This window comes from Aegilops tauschii, chromosome 2, assembly GCF_002575655.3.
Source record: "Aegilops tauschii subsp. strangulata cultivar AL8/78 chromosome 2, Aet v6.0, whole genome shotgun sequence".
Lineage (NCBI taxonomy): Eukaryota > Viridiplantae > Streptophyta > Magnoliopsida > Poales > Poaceae > Aegilops > Aegilops tauschii.
The window spans coordinates 39,319,228-39,340,029 of NC_053036.3; the positions used below are offsets into that span (position 1 = coordinate 39,319,228).

At 43.5% G+C, this 20,802-nt stretch overlaps 1 protein-coding gene and 2 pseudogenes across 1 annotated transcript; 2 read left to right on the forward strand and 1 right to left on the reverse strand.

Annotated features, from left to right (window-relative positions):
- The first annotated feature begins 1,474 nt into the window (after positions 1 to 1,474).
- On the forward strand, positions 1,475 to 6,525 carry LOC141040701 (uncharacterized; annotated as a pseudogene).
- A 24-nt stretch (positions 6,526 to 6,549) lies between these two features.
- LOC109761543 (uncharacterized) lies at positions 6,550 to 8,260 on the forward strand (annotated as a pseudogene).
- A 1,263-nt stretch (positions 8,261 to 9,523) lies between these two features.
- Positions 9,524 to 11,459, reverse strand: LOC109761522 (uncharacterized). Its single transcript, XM_020320341.1, has 3 exons — positions 10,968 to 11,459; positions 10,545 to 10,863; positions 9,524 to 9,564 (listed from the first exon to the last, which is right to left on the reverse strand). Exons 1-3 carry the CDS (start codon positions 11,457 to 11,459, stop codon positions 9,524 to 9,526), a joined length of 852 nt encoding a protein of 283 aa, XP_020175930.1.
- Positions 11,460 to 20,802: the final 9,343 nt, after the last annotated feature.

The window sequence follows — 20,802 nt, forward strand, 5'->3', positions numbered from 1 at the left end:
TGCATCTACTTATTTGTCATGACTACATAATAGTCTTCCACTGCATGACAAGATATTATACTGGGCCTTCTGATATCAATTAGTAGCGCCCTACCTTAATGATGACGCTTTCTTTCATTCTGTTATTATAGTTTAGGTCCTAGCTTGTTATGTTATGATTGCTCACTTTACTCTTTTCTTTACACAATATGGCAATGCTTATTGTAAGAGTATTTGACTAATCTATGGCTAGTGAACTTGAAGTCACCTTATTATAAACTCCGTTGGCAACAACACCGCCTCAACATATACTGCCTAAAAGGATGCTATATTCGTGAAAAACAATGTATTTAGGTTAATGGGACTATTTGCAGTTGTATAGTTGTGTATACAAATTAAACGGTTTTACAGTTGCGAGTAGAAATAGACTCAGCAGACAATTGGAGAGACCAAAACTTGACCTTTTCCTTCTATATCTATTAAAAAACAAATAAATTGGCATTGCATCATTAAAGAAATACATGATTAAACAATTAAGAATTTGTAGTACAACTGAATTTGCACAGAAGGTAGAGGAAAATCTGATGTATTAAGCTATCAGGTGTCGTTGTCCTTTTTTTTCTCGAAAATGCATCTAAGTGTGCGTCGTTGTGTATTAGAAGAACACCAAAGAAGGCACGGAGTACAAGCAACCGATTGTAGAGCTTTAATTGTCCTTAGTTTGTTTTTTGGCGCATTACCTTGAAACCAATGTTGTAGCCATCCTGTCAGAGGGTTCCTCCCATAAACACGAAGGACAATGTTTCACGGGCAAGTAAACAACCGAGAAACATACAAAGAGAAGATGAAGAGACAGGTTTAAACGGAATCCACAGAAAACCAAGTCATTATTCACTTTTGGTGGTTTGCAGGATTTACCTGGAATCTGGGAAATTGAACCCTGCTGGGAGTGCTCTCTGATCAGTTCAGCACATATTTCTTAGCTTATACTCCCTCTAAGACACCTTATATTTGAGACAGAGGGAGTACCATTTAGATGTATGTCATTTAGAGAACAAATAAAACATATTATGAAGTGGATTATCTCTTAGTGTCATCTCTATCAATTAATGTTTGCGTGCTCCTAAATTAGTGGGAGAATTAAAATTAAATTAGAAAATATGAAACTAAGAGGTGGCATCTTGTAAAATGGATAGAATTATCTTGTCATGCTTACTAAGAGATCATCTCTTAGCTAGAGAAGACAAACCTTGTTTCTTCTCATTTCTCTCTTCCAACTTAGCAAGTATCCTAGGTGGCATGGCTAAGATAGCACAAATGCACGCACCCTTATGCAGTAAGAAGCACTTATTGTCCTTCTGTTTTAGAATGTACTCATGAAATTTCTTGATCATAATTTTGTGTTTGTTTGGTGCAGGTTGACAAGTTACTTTCTCTGGTCTACTGCTTGCTCTTTGTTGTCTGGAAGTAGTATATCTCACTCCACACTACCACCATGAATCTCCATAATAATTGTCAGCAACAACAGCTATCGGGCTCAAATTCTGCAAGGCCGCCAACATTTTGGACCATCTGTCCAACCTGTGGCACCAAATTTCAGTACCACCATGCAATTTTGAAGAAAGCTGTCTGCTGCCAGAATTGCTCGAAAGCCTTCATAGCACACGCTTTAACTGAGCAACATGTTCCTTTTGGTCCATATCAACAGTTTGCTGAGCTGTGGATAAGTGCAGGAGTGTATTCAGAAATTAGATTGCTTCGGAAGTTCGAACCTGGGCAGATATGGGCTCTCTACAGTGACATAGATAAGTTTCCGAATTACTATGTCTTCATAGAGAAAGTTGATCTCGAGAATAATGAAGTACAGGCAAGATGGCTTGAAGCTTTTCCTGATGAAGAGGTGGACCAAAGATTGGTAGTAGATCCAACTGTTGGGTGTGGAACCTATAGGGTTTCCACCACATGTGGTATTATGATTTACACTGACACAAAACCCTTTTCTCATCCTGTACATGCGGCATTCATTGGTAGAAGGAACTCCTATGAAATATATCCTAGGAAAGATGAAGTTTGGGCCCTTCTCAGGGGATGGGATATTGGTTGGAGTTCAGATGCTCACAACCAAAAGAACTACAACTATGAAGTTGTTCAGGTCCTCTCTGATTTCACGACTGGCACTAGCATCACTGTCATGCCACTTGTCAAGATAAAAGTCTTTGTTAGCTTATTTATGCAGGACAAAGAGGCTACCGCATACCTCATACCTCAGGATGACCCAATATGGTTCTCGCATTCTCTCCCATACCGTTTCATGGGTGCAGCTGAAAGTGAAGGCATTCCAGAAGGAGCTCTTGAACTTGATCCTGCAGCGCTCCCCCTTAACTTGGAAGATGCTTTAGCTTCTGTTGTTCCTGAAAGCAGTTCAGGGAAAGGTCAGGAGTTTGGCATCGTATACACTCGATCTGCTGTAGAAGGTACTGATGTTGATGAGGAATCTGGTGATATTATCCAGGCAAAATTTGTATGTCCTGATTCAGAATTCTATGACTTTACAGAAATAAGATTGCTTTGCAAGTTCAAACCTGGGCAGATCTGGGCTCTCTACAATGATATATATTACTTCCCCAAATACTATGCCATTATAAAGAAAGTCGATGTCAAGAATAATAAAGTAACATTGAGATGGCTCCATGTCTGTCCTCAGGGAATGGAGGAGAAAAGATTGGTCAAAGAAGATCATCCTGTTGGGTGTGGAACCTTTAGGGTTTCCACTGGCAATGATGGTATTAGTACTTGCACCCGTACAACATACTTTTCTCATCCTGTACCTGGTATACCAACTGGTATAAGAAATGAATATGAAATATTCCCTCGCCTTCGTGATGTCTGGGCTGTTTACAAGGACTGGAGGGCTGGGTGGACTGCACAAGATTTTAAAAATTGTGACTATATATGAGTTCGTGGAGATATTTGACTGTACTGATTCGTCCATACAAGTTCAGCTGTTAATGAAGGTGGATGGTCACAGGACAGTATTTAGAAGGGAGGGAGGTGTGGAAATGATACTTAAGTATGATTACTTAAAGTTCTCTCACCAGGTCCCTTGCTTCTGTCTCACAAATGAAAAAGGAGGCAAGCTTCGAGGCTGTTTGGAGCTCGATCCTTTGTCGGTGCAGAAGGGGTCTCTTGTCACTAATTCAAGGTGAGAGATAACCTTGTTCATGGCGAATCTTTTGGAAGCCACTATTCACGATGAAATTACAAGGCGAAAGATTCTGTGGAAGTTGGTCACACCGTGTTTCAAACTGCCCGGAGCTCTCCATGTTCCAGTGATGTTATTATGTGCTTGTTTAGTCTTCCGCAGCCGGTACCTCTATGATCTAGTTAGCAGCCTGGCATTTGTTACAGTTGCTGTTTTTACTTTTGGTCCGGTTATTGAACTGCCACTCTTCTAAAAGCTCCTCGGCATGCAGTAGGCTCGGGGTGGCGGCGGCATAGTTTTATTTTTTCTAAGTTTTTAAATTATGTCTTTAATTTTGTACAAAATGTCAATGAAAACCGCCTGAATTTCGACCAAATTCGTGCATTTTCTTCCAAATCTAGCCGAATTTGTATTTAAAAAAATGACGTCCTGAGGGGGCGACTGGAAAACCGAGCCCCCCGTGTCGAAATTTTTGCCGGTTCGCCCCAAGCGGCGATATTTCGAGTCCCTGGGCGAATGAGTGGAGATGCTCTCATATCCCACCATCCAAGCCCAAGCCGGTTGGATTAGCCATCGTTCCGTGATGGTTCGGTAAAATGTCGAGTGTGAAGTATACTTTCTTTAGAATCGTGTGAAGTACTTTCGAGCATATCAGAGTAGGAGTCAAAATTAATTCGTTTTCCTTGGTTGGGTCGTCTTCCACATTCCACTACTTCCCGTCTTCTCCACACCGTCCCTCCTTCCTCGCTTCCTCACTCCCTCCCCTTCTTCTAAAAACCCTCTCCCCTTTCCCTCCTCCTCCTCGTCGCCGTCGGCCGTCGGCCGGCATATCCCGCTGCCATTCGCCGGAGGCCATCGTCGTCCCGCGTCATCGGCCGCCGACGATTAGGTACTCGCATTGTCTCCCCTGCTGCATGCGCTGAGGCAGCACAGAGCCTGCGTTTGACTGAACGGCGTACGTCTTTGGCATGCTGAACCTTGGGGCAAATCTGGATTCGACCATGGCCACCGGGTTGGGTATCTAGGATCTCCTTTTTCACCTGCTAGGGTTTGGGGGAAGCTTGAGCCACGAGCTGATTTTGGGTTGCTCCGTCACGCGGATTCGTGGACATTGGTACCAATTTCTTCTTTCGTTAGGCTTTCAGCAGGGCTCATATGTACCAAAGCTTCTGTTGGTCTTCTCCTTTGGGGAACATGCCTCTGCAGTGTGAAAGTGGCCTTCTGATGTGCAAACCTTTTCTCTGTTATGGAAAAAGGGGGAATTTTTGTAGCACAAAACAGGGAAAACATTTTTGGAGCAAAAAATGGGGGAAAATGATATTGTGTTACCTTCTAGCTTGAATATTAAATGCATTCATTCTGTTGCTGTTAAATTAGGGTTTTTATTTCTCTGTTCATTTGGACAGAAACACACATGAGTTGATTCTAGGTTTTGACGGTTTTCTACGATTAATCGGGAAACAACCTTCTTAATTAATGACACAGGGCAAAGCTTTGCATTGCCTCTATTTCCTGAAAAAAATACCAAGAGTGAAAACTGACAACTATTCTGTTTTTCAGTTTAGCTTCCTTTCCCTGTCTGTATTCAGATGGAGCAAAATAATAACTATAATCATATTGGTTGGTAGTTGCGTGTAGCATTTATTTTGAAGTTTGTATGATTACGAGTGTAGTGATAAGTTGAAAACAAACATTAATGAGACGAATTTTTCCGCAGACAGTACCAAGCGTGCTCTCGTGCCTATCATGCTGATCATCTCTGGTAAGTACAACTTCTGTTCTTTATGTTTACAACCTTTACCATTCTCTAAAGCACAAATGTAACAAGTGGGCACACACAACTATTTTCCTCTGCTATTTACATGCTGGCTAAATTCTAAAGAATTTTATTTCTATGCATCTACTTATTTGTCATGACTACATAATAGTCTTCCACTGCATGACAAGATATTATACTGGGCCTTCTGATATCAATTAGTAGCGCCCTACCTTAATGATGACGCTTTCTTTCATTCTGTTATTAAAGTTTAGGTCCTAGCTTGTTATGTTATGATTGTTCACTTTACTCTTTTCTTTACACAATATGGCAATGCTTATTGTAAGAGTATTTCACTAATCTATGGCTAGTGAACTTGAAGTCACCTTATTAGAAACTCCGTTGGCAACAACACCGCCTCAACATATACTGCCTAAAAGGATGCTATATTCGTGAAAAACAATGTATTTAGGTTAATGGGACTATTTGCAGTTGTATAGTTGTGTATACAAATTAAACGGTTTTACAGTTGCGAGTAAAAATAGACTCAGCAGACAATTGGGAGACCAAAACTTGACCTTTTCCTTCTATATCTATTAAAAAAACAAATAAATTGGCATTGCATCATTAAAGAAATACATGATTAAACAATTAAGAATTTGTAGTACAACTGAATTTGCACAAAAGGTAGAGGAAAATCTGATGTATTAAGCTATCAGGTGTCGTTGTCCTTTTTTTCTCGAAAATGCATCTAAGTGTGCGTCGTTGTGTATTAGAAGAACACCAAAGAAGGCACAGAGTACAAGCAACCGATTGTAGAGCTTTAATTGTCCTTAGTTTGTTTTTTGGCGCATTACCTTGAAACCAATGTTGTAGCCATCCTGTCAGAGGGTTCCTCCCATAAACACGAAGGACAATGTTTCACGGGCAAGTAAACAACCGAGAAACATACAAAGAGAAGATGAAGAGACAGGTTTAAACGGAATCCACAGAAAACCAAGTCATTATTCACTTTTGGTGGTTTGCAGGATTTACCTGGAATCTGGGAAATTGAACCCTGCTGGGAGTGCTCTCTGATCAGTTCAGCACATATTTCTTAGCTTGTACTCCCTCTAAGACACCTTATATTTGAGACAGAGGGAGTACCATTTAGATGTATGTCATTTAGAGAACAAATAAAACATATTATGAAGTGGATTATCTCTTAGTGTCATCTCTATCAATTAATGTTTGCGTGCTCCTAAATTAGTGGGAGAATTAAAATTAAATTAGAAAATATGAAACTAAGAGGTGGCATCTTGTAAAATGGATAGAATTGTCTTATCCTGCTTACTAAGAGATCATCTCTTAGCTAGAGAAGACAAACCTTGTTTCTTCTCATTTCTCTCTTCCAACTTAGCAAGTATCCTAGGTGGCATGGCTAAGATAGCACAAATGCACGCACCCTTATGCAGTAAGAAGCACTTATTGTCCTTCTGTTTTAGAATGTACTCATGAAATTTCTTGATCATAATTTTGTGTTTGTTTGGTGCAGGTTGACAAGTTACTTTCTCTGGTCTACTGCTTGCTCTTTGTTGTCTGGAAGTAGTATATCTCACTCCACACTACCACCATGAATCTCCATAATAATTGTCAGCAACAACAGCTATCGGGCTCAAATTCTGCAAGGCCGCCAACATTTTGGACCATCTGTCCAACCTGTGGCACCAAATTTCAGTACCACCATGCAATTTTGAAGAAAGCTGTCTGCTGCCAGAATTGCTCGAAAGCCTTCATAGCACACGCTTTAACTGAGCAACATGTTCCTTTTGGTCCATATCAACAGTTTGCTGAGCTGTGGATAAGTGCAGGAGTGTATTCAGAAATTAGATTGCTTCGGAAGTTCGAACCTGGGCAGATATGGGCTCTCTACAGTGACATAGATAAGTTTCCGAATTACTATGTCTTCATAGAGAAAGTTGATCTCGAGAATAATGAAGTACAGGCAAGATGGCTTGAAGCTTTTCCTGATGAAGAGGTGGACCAAAGATTGGTAGTAGATCCAACTGTTGGGTGTGGAACCTATAGGGTTTCCACCACATGTGGTATTATGATTTACACTGACACAAAACCCTTTTCTCATCCTGTACATGCGGCATTCATTGGTAGAAGGAACTCCTATGAAATATATCCTAGGAAAGATGAAGTTTGGGCCCTTCTCAGGGGATGGGATATTGGTTGGAGTTCAGATGCTCACAACCAAAAGAACTACAACTATGAAGTTGTTCAGGTCCTCTCTGATTTCACGACTGGCACTAGCATCACTGTCATGCCACTTGTCAAGATAAAAGTCTTTGTTAGCTTATTTATGCAGGACAAAGAGGCTACCGCATACCTCATACCTCAGGATGACCCAATATGGTTCTCGCATTCTCTCCCATACCGTTTCATGGGTGCAGCTGAAAGTGAAGGCATTCCAGAAGGAGCTCTTGAACTTGATCCTGCAGCGCTCCCCCTTAACTTGGAAGATGCTTTAGCTTCTGTTGTTCCTGAAAGCAGTTCAGGGAAAGGTCAGGAGTTTGGCATCGTATACACTCGATCTGCTGTAGAAGGTACTGATGTTGATGAGGAATCTGGTGATATTATCCAGGCAAAATTTGTATGTCCTGATTCAGAATTCTATGACTTTACAGAAATAAGATTGCTTTGCAAGTTCAAACCTGGGCAGATCTGGGCTCTCTACAATGATATATATTACTTCCCCAATTACTATGCCATTATAAAGAAAGTCGATGTCAAGAATAATAAAGTAACATTGAGATGGCTCCTTGTCTGTCCTGAGGGAATGGAGGAGAAAAGATTGGTCAAAGAAGATCATCCTGTTGGGTGTGGAACCTTTAGGGTTTCCACTGGCAATGATGGTATTAGTACTTGCACCCGTACAGCATACTTTTCTCATCCTGTACCTGGTATACCAACTGGTATAAGAAATGAATATGAAATATTCCCTCGCCTTCGTGATGTCTGGGCTGTTTACAAGGACTGGAGGGCTGGGTGGACTGCACAAGATTTTAAAAATTGTGACTATATATGAGTTCGTGGAGATATTTGACTGTACTGATTCGTCCATACAAGTTCAGCTGTTAATGAAGGTGGATGGTCACAGGACAGTATTTAGAAGGGAGGGAGCTGTGGAAACGATACATAAGTATGATTACTTAAAGTTCTCTCACCAGGTCCCTTGCTTCTGTCTCACAAATGAAAAAGGAGGCAAGCTTCGAGGCTGTTTGGAGCTCGATCCTTTGTCGGTGCAGAAGGGGTCTCTTGTCACTAATTCAAGGTGAGAGATAACCTTGTTCATGGCGAATCTTTTGGAAGCCTCTTTTCACGATGAAATTACAAGGCGAAAGATTATGTGGAAGTTGGTCACACCGTGTTTCAAACTGCCCGGAGCTCTCCATGTTATTATGTGCTTGTTTAGTCTTCCTGCAGCCGGTACCTCTATGATCTAGTTAGAAGCCTGGCATTTGTTGCAGTTGCTGTTTTTACTTTTGGTCCAGTTATTGAACTGCCACTCTTCCTTCGCTCGCAGTTTAACTAAAATCCGCAGTGGTATTATTTAACTGTGATGGGTTCTGGATGTGAGCTCCAAAAATCTCTGTCAATTGAATTCCAGCTAGAGCTTTGTGCTAAATCTACATTTTATAGTAGTGTTCATCACCATTTTTGTGTGGCTCATTGTACATGATGGAATAGCACCCTGCACCCAATCAAACCATGTTTTTTTTTTCAAGTTCTTAAAAAAAGTTTGGGGGGCAGCGTTCATGAAATTACTTGGTAGAATCTAGGCAACACTGGTACACCTGAGTACGATAAACCTGGTGCGGAAAAATATTATGCGTCAGTTCATGGCGTATTTTTCACTCTTTCGTTTTTTCTAGCAGAGAAGGTGTATGCTGTTGTGGAGCAGCATAGTGAAGTAATAAGCCTGCAAATGTTGAATTCCCAGGAGTGTGATTGCTTGTGCACACCACCTGCCTGTTGCTTTGGTATTTAAAACTTCTTCTAATTCTCTAGGTTACCCGTTTGTTTACGGAGTCCAAAACTCCTTGCGAAAGAGCCAGGTCAATCTGTGTCCTGACAGACTTGACGAGAATTCGGGTACTCAAGCATGTTTAAAATACTATCAAGGCAGCACAACTAAAAACACTAAAATTTTACATTTGTACACGAAATGCATAGTCTAAAAAATGAATGCAGGACCATTAGCTCATTGTCAAATCCACTGCATTTTTCAGTGACGCGGAATGCATGATCTAAAAATATTGCAGGCGTCTATGAAGCACACCAGAAATAACATCTCAGATATGAATGTCAAAAGAGCGACACTGCAACAAGCTAGAAAATTGTTCAGCCATTGGGCACAACACTCTCAGCAGTTCTGAATCCAGAACGGAGCAAGTTCAGCTACCAGAAGAAACAGAGATAGTTTTTGAACATATATCTTTCTATCTATATAGGCAAAAGTAAGTGTCCAGTTCTGCTGTCGTCGAGGCGGCGAAACTTGTGGACAGGTGTACTTTCAGGGCTCCCGCTATGACCTTTCTCTACTCCGCGTCGACATCCGGGTGTCGCAGCTCATTGTAGGCTGAATTAGCAGAAATTATGAGCCAATTAGGCGGAAGACCAAAAATTAATAACAAGGTCAAGAAGAAAAAAAACTGAAACAATATAATGTGCAAGGAACTAAAGATTTTTATGCAAAAGCGAAATGAGATGACTGAACTTGATTTGGCTTTTTAGCTTCCATAATTTCTACTTGCGTCAGATGTTATGAAATGGGCCAGCTGAATTATCCAAATCAAGAACAGAAATGTGTAACTAGCTTCAAACAATCTTTTCCCATGCGTACACAGACTGATAGATCCACATGGCACCTACCAGTTTCATCCAACTACTTTTACCTTTCTACAGGACAACAACAGTTTCAGACAGCTCCCAAGTCCTAAAGAAACGAATCATAATACCCTTTTTCAAAGCACGATCAGGTTAGAACTCAAATATCATGTTGATGAAGCAAAAATAGATCTACACCAACATCTGTGCATTGTTCATAACACATTCAAGAACAACAGTACATTTCTATACAAACAAGGTCAGCAGGAAAGCAGATGAACAATTTAAATCTCAGAGTCTCTCCGCAGGAAAGCAGATGAACAATTCAAACAATATAATGTACAAAATAAAAAGAATAACAGGACCAAGATTGCAGCTCGTGTACAAAACCTGAACTGAATACAGCTCAGGTGCAGAAACGAGATTTATTTAGTATTGTTGGAAACTGAATTTCGTGAGTAAAATGCGCCAAATTAAACGGTTATCACTATCTTCTCTGTTAAGGCTGAAAGAAGGTGAATCAACTAATTTGGGGTTTCAATTTCAGATCATCTTTTACTTATCTACAAAATTTCAACAGTTGAAGACACCTAACAGTTTCAGACTTCAACAGATTCAGTTAACTGTTTTTCAGATTAGAACAATTTCAGTTGAAGACACCTAACAGCTTCAGTAAGACAATTTCAGTCAGGAGATACATAGGAGGAAGTAGGCATGAAGAGAGGCTCTCGCCAGGGGTGTCGGCCAGGAAGACGACAATCTCGAGGCTCTCGCCGTAGCCGCCGTCGGGCAGGTCGACGACGAGCGGGGTCAGCCTCCCGTAGCGGCCCGCTCGGACGCACATGGCGATGTTCGGGTAGTACACGCCGGCGCCGACGAGGAACCCCAGGTCGTCCCTCAGGCGAAACGCTGACCTCCCCCTGAACCAGAACTGCTGCCAGCCGTCGGCCTCGGGGTCCTCGGGGTAGTGCCCGTCGTCGAGCGCCCGCACGAACCGGATCAGCCGTCCCGGCTCCAGGTAGACCCCGAGGAGGTACCCGTATGGGGGATTCTGCAGTCGAATCGGGAGATCAAGAACTGCTCGAGAATTCGCTCAATCGACGAAAGCAATTCAAGAATAGGTATCAAGAAGCCGGTCGGTCATGGCGAACTCACCGGAGGCGGGGCAGGAAGGGCAGGCATGTCCTCTCTGGCGGGGATGGGCTCGACGACCCAGTACATCATGGAGCTGACGCTGTGGTCGACGCTGACGCCGGCGTTCCAGCGGATGTACCTGCCGTTGGCGCGGAGGTAGCGGCCGCCGATGTTGCGGAGCAGGACGACGTCGTCCGCGAAGCCCGACCCCACGGCTTGCCACATGACGGCCTCCACGCCCGGCTGGTCGTAGTCGCGCAGCTCCACGCGGAGGCCCCGGTGGCCGAGCCTCGCCGGCGTGGCCATGGCGGCCAGGTAGCGGCCGTGGGCGGCGCTGTGGAGGAGCAGGTACGGGCCGTCGTCGCCGTGGTAGATGTGCACCGCCCACGCCGTGTTCATGGAGGCGCGGAGCTGGCTGAGGGTGACGCTCTCCCCGTCGTCGGCGGCGTGGAGGTAGTTGCGCTGCACGCGGCTCCGCAGCCGCACGTGGTGCCCTTCCTGGAAGCGGTCCATCGTCGCCGGCGCCGGAGAGCAGAGGCGGTGGGCTGCTGCGCGATGGGGAGAGGAGGGTTTCTTGGGGCTCCGGCGAGGAAGCTGTTGGTCGAGGCGGTTACGTTGGGCGCCAAGGCCAGGTACTTCAAGGTGCGTGCCTGACCACCATCGCCGCCTCCGTCCTGGGCTTTGGGCTTGCGCCGTTTCGTCGGCTCAACCCACATTTACCCAGAAGCGTCTTTCCTCGTCCCGGACAGGCCCGCACGGCAGTGTCGCTGCCGCCGTCCCAGGCTCTGGGCTTGTGGGCAGTTTCCCCGGCCCAGCCCACATTACCCAGAGGCGCCTCTCCCTCTTTCTGGGAGCAACTAGTTGACGAGCGCTCCTTCAGGAGCCTCACAACGATCAACGCCACATGGCATGCTTTCAGCCGCCCGTCACGTGTCATGCTCTGGGCGCTCCCTCCGGATTTTATTTTTTATTTTTTCACACGTGTTTTCGGTTTTTTAAATGGTTTTTTTTATGTTTCGGTTTTTCACCGGTCTTCCTTAGCTTTTGGATAAAAAATATAAACTTTTTTGCATGAAAAATGCGTTTTTTTTCTTTCACGAGAGTCATGGTTTTGATTTCGCGGGAGGCACGGTTTTGCTTTTGTCAGAGTCACGAACGTGCCTCTCGGAAACGGAAAAAACTGCATTTTTTTCCTTCCGCGAGAGGCACGACCGTGCCTCTCGGAAATGAAAAAAAACACATTTTCTATTTTTTTTCTTCCGTGAGAGGTACAATTTTGCTTCCGCGAGAGGCACGGTTGTGCTTTCGCGAGAGGCACAGCCGTGCTTCTCCGAAAAGGAATAAAAATGTATTTTCTTTTTTTCCTTCCGCGAGAGGCATGGGCGTGCCTCTTTCAGAAAGGGAAAAAACCCGTGCTCCCGGTTCGGTTTTTTCGTGAAAAAAAGGTTCGTCAAAACCTATCAGCATGAGATCTAGTTTTGAAGATCTCAACGCGAGAAATCCAGCAATGAAAACGGTTCGAGATTTGGACGTACGGTTTAAGATAAAACATCTTGAATAAACGGATCTACGAAAAATGGGAAAACTCCCGGGTTGCGACAACTGGCGCACACCTGGGAAGGTGAGAGTGATCTTTATAATAAGTACTCTTCAATTAGTGATTTCACCTCTCTCTGGTCGACATTGAGGAGCAATTTGCGCGTGACTAGTTTCTGTCTCCCTCTCTCATTTATAGCGAGATTAGCTTCTGTCTCATTGAAGGTTTCCCGTGCTCATTTATAGCGAGACCAGCCCGTTTCTGTGCGCTCGTTAGCACGCTACGTTTTGCTCGTGCTTTTCTTATTTTTTGTTCCTTTTTCGTTTTTCTCAGGTTTTTTGCTTTATCACTCTTTTTCCTTTTTCTCCTTTGTTTTTTCATTGTTTTCTTCATTTTATTTCGGTTTTACTGGTTTTGCTTTTCTTGCTTTTTCTCTTCATTTTTTCTTTCGTTCATTTCTCCATTTTTATTAGTTTTTGCTTTTCTTTTCTATTTTCTTCTTCTTTTTGTTTCTTTCTTAGTTTCATCTTTTTTTTACATTTTCTTCGGTTTTGTTATGCTTTTCTTGGGTTTTCTTCGTTTCCTCATGGGTTTTCACGGTTTTCTTTGTATTTTTTTTCTGTTTTTGGGGTGTTTCTTTTGTTTCTTCGTGTTTTTTTTATTCAAAGTAGTCTACACATTCATGCACATACACTAAGAATTTTTTAAACATATTTAATATTTTTAAAATACATGATTAACATTTAAGAAAAGTTATGTGTGATGACTACTTTTTCATACACATTGTACATTTGCGCTATAAATTAGGAACATTTTTAATACATGTTTAACATTTTTTAAATATGTGACGATCATTTCTGTACACGATAAACATTTTTGAAAAGTTTATCTTTTAGGTTCAAAAATTTTAATACACGTTCTACATTGTCCATATACACCAGAAAAAATTGTACACCTTCAACGTTTTTTAAATAGATGCTTAATTTTTTAATATTTTTGTATTTGATGACTAATTTTTTCATACACATTAAACGTTTTTGGTAGATATCAGGAACATTTTTTTGTACACCGTTAACATTTTTTGAATATATGATTAATTTTTTGATACACAATCAATATTTTAAAAAGTTATGCTTTTTATGTTTGTTTTTAAATACACATTTTACATTTTTTGTTTACGTCTTAAACATTTTCTATACATGTTTACCATTTTTCAAATATATGTTGACAATTGTTCTTCCAATTCTTGATTAATTTTTTTTAAAGACATGCTTAAATTTTTTCGTACAAATATTATTTTTTACACACGAGAAACCTTTTTCACATTTAACATTTAACAAATGCTAGATTAACATTTTTCAAAAACGTTTTATTAGACTGTTTTTTGTAATAATATTTATTTTGAATAGTTGGAAGTATAAAAAAAGTGGAAAAATTAAAGGAAAAATGAAAACAAAAAATGTGAAAGAAGCGAGGTATAGCAAAGTGGAATGTGTTGGGAATTAATGAGTTGGGCTCTTGACCTCATCGATTGTGATGAAATGGCCAAACCCCATCAGGTGGGTTGCCGCCATTATCCAAGCTCTGATCGTCTATTCATTGAATTGCACCATCGTGATTGATTGTAGAATGAGGAGACTAGAAGAAGATGAAGCAACAACATCACTTCAGTAACCTGGTTCGACGCCTTGCTATTTGTGGACCTTATGTGGTTGCACCCTTGCACATGCTCAAGACCATCTTGAGCATCGTCGATGTCGATAAGAATAGGTCATGCTCCACGAGCTGGTGATCAAAGGTATTTATGAAACATCATTATGACATACTTTGTTGAGTGTATGGCATCCATTGCTATAAGGTCAGCATAAATAATCCGCACTACACATTATGTCTCAACTACTAACCATCAACACACATGATATATTGTTGTCTCAACAAAGATAACACAACATTATAGTTTATGCAACAATGTCTAAATAGTCGAGCATGTTATGAACCAGATATCCCTCAAGGGGGCGCCTAGCTACATATCCCTCAAGGAAAAAAATCACCACTGAAGCAAGAGGAGCAGCATGGATTCAATGAGCTAACAGTTGATAGCGCGCGCACACACACCCTAGGATTATATGCTAGACCTACACACTCTAAAAAACTCCACTAGGTTCTATAGATATTTCATGATAGTGTCTAAGATACTTATTAACACACGATACATAAAAAGTGTAAACTCACTTTTTGGAGTAAAATCATTATATTGGTTTGGTTAGATTTAGTATGAATTCATTATAAGACAAGATTTTCATAAACAACCTAAAATAATTAAAATAACATGCTTTGCAAAAGAAAATGTGATTCACTTTAGCACTAGAAATGCATTTGTAGTCATAAGTACTAGAAATAATTTTTAACATAATGTATACATAGGCATGTTTACATTCTTAATGCTACTATTTATACCTAAATGTTACTATTTATACCTAAAAAGTAATAAATATATTATTTGAATGATGTACCAATAAAAGCAACATAAAATTAATGATACTACAAAAGCTCAGTATAAATAGGCGATGAACTCAAACAGAAGACATGAAATAGTTGTGCAGACTAACACATAACATCTGATTTGATCAAAAAATACATAAGCCAAATCAAGAACATCACACACCTGCTGTCCCATCGTGTTGGTGTGGATGACCGGTACGGCCATGAGCCAGGGGCCAAGTAAAAACAGGTTAAAAAACATATTTTATTTTGATTGAAATGGAGTCTACATTCCTGTCAAATTAATCAAGATCCGATGAAAGAACGAGCAAAATTATATTGATCGCAGGGATGAGGTATGCGCAGACTCCAACAACGTACACGATCACAACGGGGACGAGGCATGCGCAGACTCCAGCGACGTAGGTAGAGACCCAGCAGAAGGAAGTAGCTGACAGCGGGCACCGCACACTGCACAAGGATGAGACGCCATGCCGGGCCAAAACGTATGAAGATGGCATACCCCACCTGCATCACAGCCTCGGTGGCGTTGACGCTGATGACGAGGCGTTGCCACGCGAGCATCCATAGAGAAGCGCAACGCAATAACTGAGCACGGTGGCGATGCTCGGCATGGGAGATCTCCTACCCCCGGGGCGTGACTTGTAGATGGCGGGGACGGCGGTGAGCCACGGGGCAAACAGGACCAGCACCGTGACGACAGCTAACAACACATGAAAAATGAAACGCTCATCGGTTAGAACGTCACTGATGAAAATCGCGTCAGACACACATACACACATAACAGTAGTTGATACGTGCCAGCGATAGCAAAGCCGCCTAGCGTATGTGGCGTCAGAGGCATTGCGAGCCACGATCGCTGCTTAAGGACACTGCAAAGAGCGCAAACATGCATGGTTATACTTGAGATTTATTTTATTTGAAAACTGCAAGCGCGTACATACTCAAAGTAATACAGTTACACCCGATAAACATGTGTGCACAATACATATAATAATATGGATCTCTGGCAATGTGGCCTTGAAATGGATCTCCAAGGAACGCACTCATCGTTCCCTATGGACATGCATACCCAAATACTCGTACGGAACTGGATGTGCCTAAGATGGTTCGCATGCCATCGGTCTGTGCACCATCGATCCATTCCATCGATCGAGATGGATCCAAGGAACGCACTCATTGTTCCCTATGGACATCCATACCCAAATACTCGTACGGAACTGGATGTGCCTAAGATGGTTCGCATGCCATCGGTCTGCGCACCATCGCTCGAGATGGATCCAAGGAACGCACTCACGCTATGAACATCAGCAAATACGAACAGGACGTGCATATGGCTAGCTAAGGAGGGGGGAAAATGCTAGGATCGTTCCTAACATCCAGATCTAACCAGCAACATCACCGACACGAACGGATGAATGACAAGAAGACGCACCAATGCAAGAACGGGAATAGCTAGCATGGAAGATCGGCCAGAATAACCAGGGAAAAACATGCATGGGAATTAGAGAGAGTAGGGAGGAGACGCGTGAGGCAGGGTGGGGGCTCATCGCACCATAAACGAGGGAGGGATGGGAGGGGCGTCCTGCCGGTCGGCCGGAGCAGCAGATCTGCGGTGCAGCTAGCGGGTCGGTGAGCGAGCTTGTGGAAATGAAGCGGTGGGGTGGAGTTGCACGAGAGGCGCCGGTCGGGTCTACATAGCTGGCCAGGCAGGGGAAGCACAAGCCAAGCCGCGGCCAAATTTGTTGTTTTGACCCTTTTACGAAAGTTTAGCTGAATCTGACCCTTGTTTAAAAATATTTCAGAATCTGACCCTTTTCCCTATTGCCACAGTCCTTAGCGATAGGGTATAACATGCTACCGCCACAATCTGTCGCGGTAGGGTTTAACTGCGTCGTCATATGACCGTAACGTGAAAAATACCCTACCGCCAAGGTTTCTGGCGGTAGGCATTTTGTGGGGGAACGTAGAATGCAATTTCAAAAAAATTCCTACGATCACGCAAGATCTATCTAGAAGATGCATAGCAACGAGAAGGGGAGAGTGTGTCCACGTACCCTCGTAGACCAAAAGCGGAAGCGTTAGGTTAACGCGGTTGATGTAGTCGAACGTCTTGGCGATCCAACCGATCAAGTACCGAACGTACGGCACCTCCGAGTTCAACACACGTTCAGCTCGATGACGTCCCTCGAACTCTTGATCCAACAAAGGGTCAAGGGAAAGTTTCGTCAGCACGACGGCGTGGTAACGGTGATGGTGATGTGATCCGCGCAGGGCTTCGCCTAAGCACTACGTGAATATGACCGGAGGAGTAAACCGTGGAGAGAGGCGCCGCACACGGCTTGGAACAAATGGTGTGTCTCCAAGGGGTGCCCTGCCCACGTATATAAAGGAGGGAGAGGAGGAGGCCGGCCACCAGGGGTGCGCCAAGGGGGGGAGTCCCACTAGGACTCCACTCCTAGTAGGATTCGCCCCCCTTTTTTTTCCTTCTCATGGAGGGGGAAAGAGGGAAGGGAGAGGGAAGAGGAGAAGGAAAGGGGGGGGGGCTCCCCTAGTCCAATTCGGACTCCCTATGGGAGGGGGGCGTGCCACCCCTTGTGGGCTGCCTCCCCTCTCCCCTATGGTCCATGAAGGCCCATTACTTCCTCAGGGGGTTCCGGTAACCTCTCGGTTCTCCGATAAATATCCGAAACGTCCCGAAACCATTCCGGTGTCCGAATACCTTCGTCCATTATATCAATCTTTACCTCTCGACCATTTCGAGACTCCTCGTCATGTACGTGATCTCATCCGGGACTCCGAACAATCTTCGGTCGCCAAAACACATAACTCATAATACAAATCGTCATCGAACGTTAAGCGTGCGGACCCTACGGGTTCGAGAACTATGTAGACATGACCGAGACACATCTCCGGTCAATAACCAATAGCGGAACCTGGATGCTCATATTGGTTCCTAGATATTCTACGAAGATCTTTATCGGTTAAACCGCAATGACAACATACATTATTCCCTTTGTCATCGGTATGTTACTTGCCTGAGATTCGGTCGTCGGTATCATCATACCTAGTTCAATCTCGTTACCGGCTAGTCTCTTTACTCGTTCTGTAATGCATCATTCCGCAACTAACTCATTAGTCACATTGCTTGCAAGGCTTATAGTGATGTGCATTACCGAGAGGGCCCAGAGATACCTCTTCGATACTCGAAGTGACAAATCCTAATCTCGATCTATGCCAACCCAACAAACGCCTTCGGAGACACCTGTAGAGCATCTTTATAATCACCCAGTTACGTTGTGATGTTTGATAGCACACAAGGTGTTCCTCCGGTATTCGGGAGTTGCATAATCTCATAGTCAGAGGAATATGTATAAGTCATGAAGAAAGCAATAGCAATAAAACTTAACGATCATTATGCTAGGCTAACGGATGGGTCTTGTCCATCACATCATTCTCCTAATGATGTGACCCCGTTCATCAAATGACAACACATGTCTATGGTCAGGAAACTTAACCATTTTTGATTAATGAGCTAGTCAAGTAGAGGCATACTAGGGACATTTTGTTTTGTCTATGTATTCACACATGTATCAAGTTTCGGTTAATACAATTCCAGCATGAATAATAAACATTTATCATGATATAAGGAAATATAAATAACAACTTTATTTCCTTTGGGGCATATTTCCTTCACATTTATACCTTACGGCCAGTGTCCTTGGCGATAGGGCAGGTCCTTGTTCCCAGAAGAAAGTTGCATGTGCATGCATCCAGCCCACCCGGTTAAAGCTGTTGCTGCATGCATGCCTAACCAGCTTAAGCTGCTGTTGCTGCTAGTACTCCCTGCACATGCATGTGCAATCAGAAGAGAGTGATTGATTGATTGATTGGATCCAATAAACAAGTCTCTGTTTGCATGTCTGTTCACCAAGGATGCATGTTCGTGGGAATATAAGGCTAGTAATATAAGGCCGCACCACTGCACCTTGTAGGAATGATGCATGCACGCATGTTGCACAGCTACCGCCATGCTCTTTGGCGGTAGGTTTGTGCAGCCTACCGCCATTGACATTTGCGGTAGCCACTTATTCACGTCACTAGTTCGTGACGGCGCTGGTACATTGACCAAGTTCTTACCGTCAAGACCAGTGGCGATAGGCTGTTGTACCCTACCGCCAAGGATTATGACGGTAGGAAAATGGTCAGATTCCGAAATACTTTCGAACAAGAGTCAGATACTTTCGAAAGGGCCAGATCCGGCTAAACTTTGTTAAAAGGGTCAAAACACAAAAATCAGCCCCAAGCCGCAACTAGGCTGGTTGGCTGGCCTTTGGTGGTGTTAGGGCAGGCGTTTATACACTGTCGGGTGCAGGTGCAGATGGCACCGTCTCTCTCTCTCTCTCTCTCTCTTTCTCTCTCTCGCTCAGTTAAAGTTAACACTCCATTATCTTTTTATTTGAAAGCATCCGAAAAGAAAATACCGCTCCAATAAGCTAGAAAAAGTTGTTATACAACATTAATTACTCGGTTGTGTGTGTGAAAGATATTTTCCATGCACCCTAGTAGGTACTGCCTGCCCTTGTTTTAGTTCCGCATAAAAAGCACGCAATTTGGCATGCATGCATGCATCAAGGTGGTGACACGAACTGACACGCATCCACCTGATTCGACTCCATCGCACGGTCCGGCCGATCCACAATGTCTGGCTCGTTGGATGCATTTATAGTACCCACTGTCGGTGTCAAAACCGGCGGATCTCGGGTAGGGGGTCCCGAACTGTGCGTCTAAGGTCGATGGTAACAGGAGACGGGGGACACAATGTTTATCCAGGTTTGGGCCCTCTCTATGGAGGTAATACCCTACTTCCTGCTTGATTGATCTTGATGAATATGAGTATTACAAGAATTGATCTACCATGAGATCGTAATGGCTAAAACCCTAGAAGTCTAGCCTGTATGACTATGATTATGATTGTTCGCCTCTACAGACCTAGCCCTCCGGTTTATATAGACACCGGAGGGAACTAGGGTTACATAAAGTCGGTTATAGAGAAAGGAATCTTCATGTTTGATCGCCAAGCTTGTCTTCCGTGCCAAGGAGAGTCCCATCCGGACACGGGTAGAGTCTTCGGTCTTGGTATCTTCACAGCCCATCAGTCCGGCCCATGGCTAACAGGCCGGCCGCCCGAGGACCCCATAGTCCAGGACTCCCTCAGTAGCCCCCGAACCAGGCTTCAATGCCGAGGTGTCCGGCGCGCAGATTGTCTTCGGCATTCCAAGGCGGGTTCCTTCTCTGATGACTTCAAAGTGATGTATTCGGATTTCCATTTAATGTTGTACCCCTCGGTTCCTGTGTATCAACAACTTCAGCTTCCACGTGTTGAGCGAATGCGAGAGGTCAGGGTGTTTTTACACATAACACCCCTGTCATGTAAGGAGGAGTGTCTATTTAAAGAGATTGGATCTCAGATCCATTCAACACCATGCGGAAAAAAATCCTCAGAGCTAGCCAGAAAAGACCACTCCAACATGGTTAGCGCTCCCAGCTCCTCCTCCCGTCCCTGTGCCCCAGAAAAAGGCGACTGGGAGAGATGTTCCGTATCCCATGGACAGCTAGTGAAGCTGCAAACACAAGGATTTCTCCCCCCCGCGGATCTGGTCCCTATTCGGGCACGGTTGACCTCCTTCAATGATGAGGTCCAGGCGGAGAATTTCCCCAATCCATCTGGGGGAACGAGTATGCTTCGTCCCTTATTTGCTAAGAGGTGTCGGATTTCCAATTCATCCATACCTTAGAGGGCTTCTGGAGTATTAT

What these genes read in the sequence shown, in the direction of transcription:
- LOC109761522 (XM_020320341.1), bottom strand. Translation starts at nt 11,459, where the DNA reads ATGGACCGCTTCCAGGAAGGGCACCACGTGCGGCTGCGGAGCCGCGTG. An exon ending in CCCTTCCTGCCCCGCCTCCG is followed by an intron (nt 10,864 to 10,967) that starts GTGAGTTCGCCA and finishes ATTCGACTGCAG; the next exon opens with AATCCCCCATACGGGTACCT. An exon ending in CTTCCTGGCCGACACCCCTG is followed by an intron (nt 9,565 to 10,544) that starts GCGAGAGCCTCT and finishes CTGCTAATTCAG; the next exon opens with CCTACAATGAGCTGCGACAC.